This window comes from Rhinoderma darwinii, chromosome 9 (assembly GCF_050947455.1).
Source record: "Rhinoderma darwinii isolate aRhiDar2 chromosome 9, aRhiDar2.hap1, whole genome shotgun sequence".
In the NCBI taxonomy this organism is placed as follows: Eukaryota; Metazoa; Chordata; class Amphibia; order Anura; family Rhinodermatidae; genus Rhinoderma; species Rhinoderma darwinii.
In genome coordinates, this window is record NC_134695.1 from 54,823,244 (window position 1) to 54,835,542 (window position 12,299).

The 12,299-nt window shown below is 43.6% G+C and overlaps 1 protein-coding gene across 2 annotated transcripts in view; it reads right to left on the bottom strand.

Annotated features, from left to right (window-relative positions):
• Positions 1-11,325, bottom strand: part of CCDC34 (coiled-coil domain containing 34) — a 33,082-nt gene extending 21,757 nt beyond the window's left edge. The window contains exons 1-4 of one of the 2 annotated variants that reach the window (XM_075837717.1): positions 11,085-11,325; positions 8,567-8,810; positions 5,791-5,920; positions 4,720-4,827 (exon numbers count right to left, since the gene is read on the bottom strand). In XM_075837717.1, coding sequence (XP_075693832.1) covers positions 4,720-4,827; positions 5,791-5,920; positions 8,567-8,808 — 480 coding nt within the window. In that variant the 5' untranslated portion in view covers positions 8,809-8,810; positions 11,085-11,325. Of the gene's footprint in view, positions 1-4,719; positions 4,828-5,790; positions 5,921-8,566; positions 8,860-11,084 lie in introns of both variants that reach the window. The other variant, XM_075837716.1, reaches the window with a different exon arrangement.
• Positions 11,326-12,299: the final 974 nt, after the last annotated feature.

Consider the following 12,299-nt stretch of genomic DNA (forward strand, 5'->3'; position numbering starts at 1 on the left):
TAAACAATCATTCACTTTTTGTGTTACCTTATTCTAAGAGCCAGAACGTTTTTATTTTTCAATCAATAAAGCCGTGCGAGGACTTATTTTTTGCGTAACGAACTGTATTTTCCATCAGTACCATTTTTAGGTACATGCGACTTTTTGATCTCTTTTTATTCCATTTTTTGGGAGGTGAAGTGACCAAACAATTGTGATTGTGGTACGGTTTATTAATATTTTTTTTTACGGCGTTCACCGTGCGGGATAAATAACAAAATAATTTTGTAGTTCAGGCCGTTACGGACGCGGCGATACCAATTATGTATAGTTTATTTGTTTGATTATATATTTTTATTAATAATAAAGGCCTGATAAGGGAAAAAGTGGGACTTTTACTTTTATTACTTTTAAAACTTTTATTTTCTTATTTTTACACATCTTTTTTTAACTTTTTTTTTACTTTATTACTTTGTCCCACTAGGGGACATGAGGGCAGGAGGCCCTGATCGCTATTCTAATACACTGCACTACATGCGTAGTGCAGTGTATTAGAACTGTCAGCTACTCACTGACAGCAAGCATAGTGGGTCCTGACGTTGTCAGGACCCACTAGGCTTCCGTCTATGGCATAGCCGGACGCCATTGTTTGGTGTCCGGTTGCCATAGTCACCATCGCCGGCCGCTATCGCGTAGCAGGCCGGCGATGGCAGCTTAACCCCTAAAAAGCCGCGATCTCTATAGAACGCGGCTTTTAAGGGGTTAATCAGCGGGGACACAGCGATCGGTCCCCGCTGTAGGAGCTGTGACAGCTGCTGAACAAGACAGCAGCGTCACAGCTCCTGTATGTGTCGGGAGGACGGCCGAAACGGCCGTTACTCCCGAGACGTACTATTACGGCATGGAGCGCGAACGATACAGCTGCCATGACGTAATAGTACGTCAAGGAGCGGGAAGGGGTTAAATGATGCCATATCCTAGTGATATGCCATTACTTTGGGTGAGGGGAATACCCATTTCAAGGACGCGGCCCATTTTGGCCCTTCAGGAAGCATATCTTTTTGTTATTTTACTATACTCCCTTGTGACTTACCTGTCCTCGTATAGCCATAGAATTTATTTTATTTGGTGGTAACCCGTGAGAAATAATCGTGACCGCACCATTATTGGTTAGTATTCAGTATGTGAAGTACAAGACTCGAACAATAGCGTCAGGTAGAAACTACAGTCACGGTTGAGTAATGGGAATTGTAGGTTTTCAGTCCTTTCACCTTCCGGACTTTGATTGCTGAACCTACATACTCAACATACTTCCAATGTGACTGTAAACAATGCGGATCACCGGACAAACCTATCCGTAGTCCGTTCATTGCGGACATACTATTCTTTTCACTTCAATATCGCTCGTAATCATCAAGACATATAATATCTAAAAAGATTTTCGATGTCGGTCATCTCATCCTTCATCCCATCACCAGTCCTCATTTTGAGAGCCAAGATAGGAAGCCATTGTCCTGGAAAATGGTTGATGTGACCTTTTAATGCAGACACAACAATATAAAACATCACTCGATATGTGACGTTTAACGCTTCACAACCACTGTGGCCTTGTCTGGGCAATCTTCTGTACATAAATGTAATCTATACCAGGTCATGGAACTCCTTATTCCCTCCTCCACACAGACACAAGATGCAGCAACCCGGGGAAGGAGAAGAAGCTGCCGTGTACTCATTAAGACCGTGACTTCACAGCCCATCGTTTTACCCCTCACCTTTACTTTTTGGGCTGAAGTGTTTTAAAGGAGGAGTCTTTCCTTAATCCCTTAGCAGCAGAACAATTTTTTCCGTTTTCCTCCTTGTATTTTAGCGGTCATACCTTTTTTAATTTTGTCCAACGTAGCTGCATAAAGTTGCGAAATGAGTTGTACTTTACGTAGGTGCCATTTTTTAGTACACGTTAGAATTTAATTTATATATAATTTTATTTTGCCAAAAAATACACACAAAAAGGTTTTTGTTCTTTTTTTTGTTGCTTTACTCTATTCTGTGCCAGGAAAGTCATTAATATGGCCTGGAAGGCAACAGAGACGCCAACTCTGCTACACTGGCTTGAACTTGTCAATAAACATGTGCCTCTTTACCAAATGTTATATGGTAGCAGGAATTGTCCTTCTAAGGCCTCATGCACATGACCGTAAGGGCTTTTACTGTCCGCAAATACAGATCCAACGGCTACACAAAAGTAGCCGTCCGCAAGTGCCCGACGATTTCAATGGACGAGTCAGTGGCGCAATTTCGGACAAGAATAAGACATGTTTTTTATTTTGCCGATCATTTCTACAGAACGGACATACATCCGTATATACGGAAAAGTGACCATGGCCAATAGAAATAAATGGGTCCGTAATTCCATCCGTAATTACGAATGAAAACTTGTGCATGGCGCCTATATTTCAGAAGACCTGGACCCGCTGGCTGGAGACATCTAGGACTGCAATTGCGCTGCATTTTTTTTTTTTTTCATTTTTTATTTAGGCATAGATTGTAAATGATGCTACAAATTTATTGTACAGGTTGTTACGGTTGTGACGATACAAATCTATATTAATGTTTTGGTCATTTTTGCCAGTACATTGGCCCGTGTACTAATAGTGCCCAGGCAGTTGTCAGCGCTGTTACCCATCAAAGGCCCCTGGGCTGTCTGCCCATACTAGGTATGGGCCTCGATCAAAATACGGCATTACCCGTGACGCGATGAAAGGGGGTTTTCCCTTACTCTCTCCCTTTAAAATGCTGTGATCTGTCTATTACAAGCCATTGCCGACTCCTTAATTGTACAGACACACTCGCTGTGCCCGGACAATCAGAAGGACGAGTATACTCGTCCTGATGCAGCAACTACTCCTGCATCTACAACCAGTTAAGGATTAGAAAAACAGGTCTACTTTCCTCCAAAAACAGCTCCACATCTGTCCACAAGATTGCGTGTGGTGTTGCAGCTCTGCCCCATTCTATTCAAAGGGGCTGACCTGCAATACCAGAAACAACCTGTGGACAGGTGTGGCGCTGTTTTTGGAAGAAAGCAGCCATGTTTTTCTAAACCTAAACAACTCCCTTCAAGAACTTTACTCCTCTGCATTTCTATACAAAAAGAAGCTCCAAGTGGCATGCAAATATAACTGCTAATTCTGCAAATGGTTAAAAGGTCATTTAAAAAAAACTCATTCACACTGAAAAGCCATGTTGATGGACCATGTACGGCGGCACATTGAGTCGCTACGGGTCCTTATAACAGACCAATAGGCACTACGTGTGCTGCCGCATGGTGACCTAGTGAGCAAAGCTTCTAGGGGAGAATACCTGTGTAATATGGCACATGACGGAGATTCTGTATGGATCCATGAGAGAAAATTTTCATATGCCTATATAAAATTGAAGCCTCGCACGTAGGTACAGTATGGGACCATAGCAGACTATGGACGCTGTATTATGGATCCATACTTAACAGATCTGTAATACAGTCGTGTGCACGGCCCCCTACACCTTTTATGTACAGGTAAAAAAATAAAAATAATCTTTACGTCTAATTTAATCGAATAGCCAGACAGATGCACTTTAAAGGGTTATTCCCATTTTAGACATTTATGGCATATCCACATATGTCTGATAGGTGCAGGTCCGAGAGCTGGGACAATGCATCTATCTCCAGAGCAGGGCTCAACTGACCCCCATCCCACCTGGTAGTTTTAGCATCAATCAGAAGATCCAGTTCATAAGAAATCGCAATAGGCGTTATATACAGAAAAGTAATGACATGCGGTCACCATTTTTTACCAAAAATTGGGAGCTCCACATTTACATAAAAATGCAGCTCCCGTTTTTACAATAGATCTAATTGAATGCATCGTGAGTGGAAGGTGATAACAAGATACAAACATAGATAGATATTGGGGGCCCCGTATGGACAAATAGTCAGAATACCTGAGCGGCCTGTGATGTCTATAATTCATTATGCATTTAAACTTACAGTATGTGAAATTAACTGTAAGGCCGCGATGTGGCCAACAACCGCCCCGGCACCATGTTTGGCACGGCTGTCAAATAGCCTGTTAATGGCTTCGCGTAAAAAGGACCTTTATCTGCAAAGGTCGTTTTACCCGCAACAACGTTAACAGGCTGTTTGACAGCCGCGCCGAACATGGTGACGGCGCGATTGTTGGCAGCATCGCGGCCGGGTCAGTGCCATTTTTTTCATACCACAGCAGGCTCTGCGCATGGTGGGTTTTTTTTCTGCCGTTCTTTCCAGAGGCTGCTGTAAAGGACTTCAAAAACACAAGGAAAAAATAAAAGCATGTACAAAATGATCTTAAATAACATTTTTTTTAAAAAACGCTTAAACGCATAGCTTTTTTTTTTTACATACTTTTTAAAACGTTAAAGAGAAGGTGTGTGTGAAGGAGGCCTTAGGAATCACTACCTGCAATTAGACACATGAAGGACCACCCTCCCTGCTGCTACAGTTTAGATCTATTATGCAAAAAGCATATTATAATAGCCAACAAATCCACTCTACCCTTAAGATCTAAAAACACTGCAGGGGGGGGGAAAACGATGTGCCCACGGTGAAAAACTTCCAAATTACAACTCTACTAAATATTTATGTAAGAATGGATAAGTTAATGTTAATTAATTAAGATAGGAATGATTTAACAATGGAGATATATATATTTACAGCTTTACCTGTTCTAGTTTTTTACGGACCCATTCCTTGTGCAGGTCTTCCGCAAAGCGTTTTTTTTGCTCTTTCTTCTGTTCCCGTTTTCTTCTTTCTTCCTCTTGTTTTAATTCCTGAATGAAAAGATAAACACCTTCATAAAGAAGATCTAAATAGTAAAATAAGGCCCTGTTCACGCGGCGGATTTTGCATGGTGGGGCGGAATCCGCCGGAAAAAAATATATATATGTAAAACGTCAAGTCCCTCTTGGCTGACTGAGAAGGGTCATGCATATAGTCCCCCTATTAGAGCATTATGATGCCCTAACCTAAAGAGGCCTTCCCTACTTATAAAGTGATGGCATATACCTAGGATCAGTGGAGGTCTAACCTCTGAGACCCCCAACAAACATGAGAAAGAAGGAGCTGCAGCACCAGTTAATCGATGGGTACCCCACACTGTTTTGCCCCAGCCAATCACCGTGCGGGGAACTGCAGTATGGCCCCAATTAGCGCTATGACTCCTTCATTCTTAGGTTCGGTGGGGGTCCCATAGGTCAGACCCCTACTAATCATAACCTAGGGATATGCCATTACTTAATAAGATGGGAATAACACTTTAAAGAGATCTGTCTCTGTGAAATATTCCCTTTACACTCCAGAGAACTTAAGTTTTGCCTGATTTTTTGGGAGATCTTTTTCCTGCTCCAAGTCTTCCATACTGGGGTAAGAAAAAGAAAAATAACGGTTTCCAAGACTGATGGGTGTGAGTCCTAGGACTAGAGAGCAGGGCTACCCAAATTGTCTGCCATAATCACACATATTGGGTAGCTCTGGAACCAAATGGACCGATTCCTTTCCCACCCTGGTCTCAGAAATGGAAAACCATCAAATAGAATTGAGACCAGGTTGGTAGAGCCGATCCCCAACAAAACCTGCGTATAGCGTTTTTTGTTGGTGATATAGGGAAGGCCAGGGCTAGAGAATTCCAGTCAGTCAACATGACGCCACACTCCAGTATAAGCGTAAGGGCGGTCTGACACGACAGTTGTGACCACAAAGTAAACGAGACAGATGATAAACTGGGACATATTTACCTCAGATATTTTGTTTTGCAGTTCAATTCGACCTTGTTTTTCCTTTCTGAGCAGCCATGTTTCCCAGGGAGAGAGCTTCAAATCTGCTAGAGATTGCTCTATTGTGCTGGTCATTCCTTGGTTGTGATGACTGAAAAAGTGACATTTACAATTTATTACATTTGAGCATTATGTGTTAATATTATTAATATTGGAGGTATGTCATTAAAAAAAAAAAAAGAAGTCAAGTTTGGGGGCAGCCCTGCCACTCTATACAAGCATTGGGTTACATTGTGTTTCCGAAGATTAGAGTATCCTGGGATTGGCGTTCCCCAAATTAACTAGAATAAGGATTTTTCGATCAGTTACTTTGCATCGAATGAGAAGGATTTGTGGCACTTTTCCAAAACGCATGTACAAAAGCGCCTCTCAGTCCGTGGCAAATTCAGAATACACGTAAGCAAGTTTATACAGGGTGTAGTAAGCATGGAGAACCGTACTAAAGGATTGCTCGTAATACAAAACGCTTATAAACGTTATTCCGTGCTTAGCGGATATTTCCTAACCTTCAGTATGCTGTACTTATAGTAAAGCCATGGTGTCTACATGTCCTGCTTAAATAGCAATTCCTTTACATGATTGTTATTAGCAGAATCCCTTCTGGCTGCTGAGGGAGAAAAAAAGAACATGCTGCAGGACGGTTTGGGGAAGCATTCACATTCCCTGCGGTGATCTGTAATCTGTAGGAGCCAGTCGGATCTTATTAGTAGCCAGTCAGATCTTATTAGTAGCCAGATAATAAGACTTCCCTGGTACCTGCTGTACATTTCTATATGCATTGTCATACGTAACAATTCAGACTGCTGAGGCCGGTATCCCACAGGACGGATACGCTGCGTATAAAACTGAGCATCGATACCCGACCTGGAACCAGCAATACACTCCGTCTGAAAAACCGCACCACATTGTGGTTCGTTTTGACGGAGGGATTTTCCGCTGTGGAAAGCAGTGGTAAAAAACACTCATACTTACCTAGGCCGTTATTATGGTGACTATTGCCTTCTGTGCAGTCCGGACCGGCCTCCTTGGATGACGCTGCAGCCCTTGTGACCTCTGCAGCCTGGGATTGGCTGCAGCGGCGGTCACATGAGCTGTAACGTCATCCCAGTAGGCTGGCCCTATGACGTCATCCATGTCGGCCTCCTAAGATGATGTCTCATCCCATGTGACTGCCACTACAGCCTGTGATTGGCTGCAGCGGTCACTTGGAATGCAACGTCATCCCAGGGGGCCAGACTGGATGAAGAAACACAGACTTCTGGGTAAGTGTTTTTTTTTTCTATAGTTGCGATTTTCGCGGCGCTATCGCTGCGAATATGCCGCAAAGATCGCAACACTTGGCTTTCCGTTGCCGGATTTGCAACCCAATTGAATGGGGAAAACCCGCAACGAAAAATCAACTAAAACGCAGCATAAAATAGACATACTGCGGATTTAAATTCCGCACCGCAGGTCAATTTATTAACGTTTATGCTGCGGTTTTTTTTCCGCAGCGTGGGCGTGAGATTTTCTAAATCTCATTCACTTTGCTGCTACTGTAAATGCTGCGGAATTTCCAAACAGAATTCCGCAGCATTTACAATACGTGGGAACCCGGCCTTAGGGTGTATTCACACTGCATTCAATGGGCTGGGAAAGCTCCCGTCACATACATCAAACGTATACATAGGGCCTCATTTATGCGACTGATGACAAGAGAGTGTCCTCTTGGCATCTGTAGAAGTATATGTCAGTATACCTTTTTTTCAACTGTATGGAATAGCATATTCGACTACGCTATTCCATACAGAGACAGTCCACAAATGGAAAACATACCGCACGATATAAGTTTTTTGTTTTTTGTTTTTTTTTACATGGGTGCCTATGGAGAACATATGCTACCGTATGCCTAGATAGCTCAGGTAGTCCTCCCAACGTATAGCTCAGACGTCGTTGAATACACCTTAACTGTAATACGACGGGTTGTAAACTTAGGGAAGCAGAATTTTAATTTATCACTAGAATGGGAAGCCGCGATAGCATGCACAGCCGCTACGAAAGTAACCGCATGTGCAAGTACGAACCGGGCTGAAACTGATGTAAACAATGAAGTGGCAACAGTGCTCACACGTGCGCTGCAGCCCCTTCAAACAGTTGATCGGCGGCGTTGCCAAGAGTTAGAACCCCCACCGATCCAATATTGACAGACTATCTTAAGGATAGGCCATAAATGTTAAAATCCTGGGACCCCCCTCTATAAGCATGAGCGAAGAACAGCTAAGTAAAAGCGGCTCATGCTTTGATCAACTTGGCACAGCCATATATTACATCGTCGGCCATTTATTTGCAGGAAAAAGGTATGGCCGCACAAAACGTCCGCTGGTGATATCACCTGAACTACACGCAACGATAGCAAATAAGTGCCGGGGGTCCCGTGAGCAGTCCTCAGGATTCTTTTTAGAGAAGGGGCTGTCTTGATGAGACAAATTCTTTAAATGGTAAACTGAGCAATTTTAATAACAGCATTATAATAAGAAAATTCTCTAATATATATTGCAAAGCTGGATAGAAAGTGGACTTTTACTTTAAAGGGATTACAAGCTCTGGGAGGGAAGTGGTTCACCCTTCTTCTACTTCTACCAGAATTACTGGTGGCATATCAACGTGTGCCACCAACTATTCACCAACAAGGAAATCCCAATATGTCACCCGTTCCCTAAGAAGTGTTTAACACACAGGTTAAAACATTTTACATTACCAAGACTTTTTTGTTTCAGATTCCTCGGCCAAAAACTTTGCATGGAATGAATGATCCTCATTGTCACTTTCAAAGCTGTCATGATAGATCGGTGACAACAGAGAATAGGTGGAGTCCCCGGTGCTTGGAATGTCACAACTCTTAGAACGCCCCATTACGGTCTCTTTCGAGCTTGGCTTTTGAGGGGTAGAATAAGAGCGTCTCACTTCATCCGATAGTACGTCACTGGTGGAGGAAGACATGCCTGTATCCGTAGCAAAACGAACGAAAAGATAGAAAATACTAAGGAGTGTCTGTAAAAAAAAAAAGAGAAGTCTGACATTTAAAGTGTGATATATAGTCAGCCTGTGTATACTAGGGTTTAACGATGCATCGAAACTTTGATACTGTTTAGATACTCTGCATCCTCAAATGGTTCAATACCGAGATTTCATGTATGTCGATACTAAGCTGTGCAGCCGCACAGCTTTGTATCGAAATACATGATAGTCAGAGCGGGTCTGCGGGTGTGTAATACAGCCATTGCCCCGCTCCGGAGTCCTGACAAGTCCGTATGGTCAGCATGAGGTGATGCGGCCAGCGCTGCACTAATGATTGCCGGCACTGAAGACAGAACATGGCGGGCGCCCTGCAAAACACCCCCATGTTCTGTCTTCAGTGCCTGCGCCGCCGCTCATTAGTGCGGCACCGGCCGCATCAGCTCATGCTGGCCGCACGCGCACACACTTATTGTCAGGAGCGGGGCAATGGCTGTATTACACAGCCACAGCCCGGCTCTAACGGCGGAGATCAGAGAAACCGCTTATCTCCGCCGCTGTTCCCGTGAATGCTGCAATCAAGGCTGATCGCAGCATTCAAGGGGCAAATGAGAAGGGGGGGGGATGCCCTTTGGATCACGTCACAGGGGATCCCTGTGACGCGATCGAGGGACATACCATATATGGGCAGGCAGCCCAGGGCTGTCTGATCATATTTCCTGTTAGGGCATACGGAGGTATGTCCTAACAACTGGCTGTGCACGATCAGTATATAGATATATGCCAGTACATTAAAGTTTAACAAAAAAAAAAGTAAAAAAAAAACAAAACAGTAATGTTAAATAAATAAACACAATTTTTTTTTACTATAAACATTAACATAAGTCTCAATACATAAGATATACACATATTCGGTATCATTGCAACTGTAATAAATTTATAGCGTAATGTTTTTGCTGTTATAAAATAAAATCTGCTTTCTTTCACTTATTGTGAGGCACGAGGTGTGATGAATTTTGAACCTCCATGTGCCTCACATTAATAGTAATTAACCCCATCATGTACCTCACACATTCACCCAATGTTCTCCATTATGAGGAACATGATGGGGTTAATTACTATTAACGTGAGGCACGTGGAGGTTCAAAATACATCACACCTCGCGCCTCACATCAGAATTTTATTTTTTTTAATTGTTGGCAAAAGTATAGTTTTGGTATCGAGAATCGCAATACTACACGAAGTATCGGTATTGAAGTCCAAATTCTGGTATAGTGACAACCCTAGTATAGACAGGGGGAGATTTATCTAAACGAGCAACCAATCAGGGCCTCTGAAAAGTGAGAACAGGAATCCCCTTGCAATTGCCGCAGAAAATGTCCTTCCATGGGGACAGCCGCTAAAACGCTGCCTGCGGGAGTGCCATAAGAGGACCGCAGGAATGCGGAGAGGTGAGGATCTGCAGAGTCTGGGGTGCGTATTTGTTTAGGGGGGGTCTGGAGCTGCATTTGTTTAGGGGGGGTCTGGAGCTGCATTCGTTTAGGGGGGGGTCTGGAGCTGCATTCGTTTAGGGGGGGTCTGGAGCTGCATTCGTTTAGGGGGGGTCTGGAGCTGCATTCGTTTAGGGGGGGTCTGGAGCTGCATTCGTTTAGGGGGGGTCTGGAGCTGCATTCGTTTAGGGGGGGTCTGGAGCTGCATTCGTTTAGGGGGGGTCTGGAGCTGCATTCGTTTAGGGGGGGTCTGAAGCTGCATTCGTTTAGGGGGGGTCTGGGACCTGTATTTGCTTAGGGGGTCTGATATGGGATCTGCATGTTAGGGGGGTCTGTATATGTTAAGGGGCTCATCTGGGATCTGTATTTAGAGGGTCTGTTATAGGTCTGCACTTATGTTGTATGGTCTTTGTTTAGGGGATCTGTATATGTTAAGGGAGTCATCTAGTCTGGGGTCCGTATTTAGGGGGGTTGTATTTGTTTAGGGGTCTTATCTGGCTCTGTGTCTGGTCTGGGTCTGTATTAACACTCCCTGGTGTCATTTATTAAAAGTTGACAAGTCTGCATTACAACAGACGATGTTTTACATATAGAAGTAATTATATATGCATTAATGCAGGGGTCTCCAGCTGAAACTACAACTACCAGCATGCCCTTCATTACAGCTGTACAGTCACAGTCTGCATACACACCGCTTATCGGGGAAACGAAGTCTATCAGCTCAATAGACTTACTGCGCTGTGTGATGTGAAGCCATCAAGCTCTACCTACCGGGCGCCTAAGTTCACCGTGCCGTTATCACCGGAGAAGCATCGTCTACAGGTTACAGGCATCAACAAACTACAGCCAGCTTTCAAAATGGCGGCGACTAAACGCGATCCCATCAGTCACTGCGAGATAGGTCCAATGAAAGAGCACGTTTCCTGTCGGCTGGCGAAGCTCCTCCCCCGTTGTCAAGGAAGAGGGGAAACCGTCCTCAGGCGGCTTTCCTAGTAACGCGTGATGCGTTACTGCCAGGTCCATAGCAACTTCAGGAAGCTGTATATAAAACAGTGTGGTCAGGAGCAAATAACTCCAGCATACACCTGCAGCTCTCTTATTATAACAGTGCGGTATATGCAGCTTCAGTGACAACTGCATATTCCAATAAGACATCAATGTGTAATAAATAGCTAACATCATAGCACCATACAATGCTGAAATAAAAGTCCAATATAATAAAATAATTACCACCATAAGGCTGTGTTCACATTGAAGTTCAGTGACTCCATTGATGGCAGGAAGAATAGAGCAGTAGGCAGCGCTATTCTTGCCAACAAAACAACAGAAAACTTAACAGTACCCCCAGAGACTAAATAGTAAACAAGGTCTGTTGTGTGATGTATCCGTCACAGCGCCATGGCTTCCGTTATAAACTGAAGCCATGTCGCCAGTGTGAACATAGCCTGGCTAGATATACACGCAGCCTTATGGTCAGAATTTTAGGGCATTTTTGATACATTTTCCAGTGGATTCCATTGTCCTTAATGAAGTCCATTGGGGTTCCAGTATTTTTCACTGCAAAAATAGTATTATTCTTGTCATCAAAAATACTGCAAAGCTTGACAGAAACCCTGAAGGAATCCCCGAACCCAGATGTGAACGGAGCTTTATGCTATTGTTATATACGTTAAAGGGTTGTTCCCAACTCATATGGGTCCCAGCTCTGGGACTCCCACCTATCCCCTGAATGGCATCACCCGACCCTAGTCCTACCTTCTCCCTCCCACCAAATATCCCCTCTGCAGATAAAGAGATCGTTGCTGACAAAAGTGACATGTGAGAAGCCGTTGGTCACTTTCTAGAGAATAGAAGAGTAACTTTGTGACTACATTTCTATATTTATCTTGTACTTATCCTGAATTACAGCCTGTATTATAGTCCAGAGCTGCATTGAAATTCTGCAGGGATCAGAGCTGAAATCTCGTAGCATTCCTACCTGGTTCA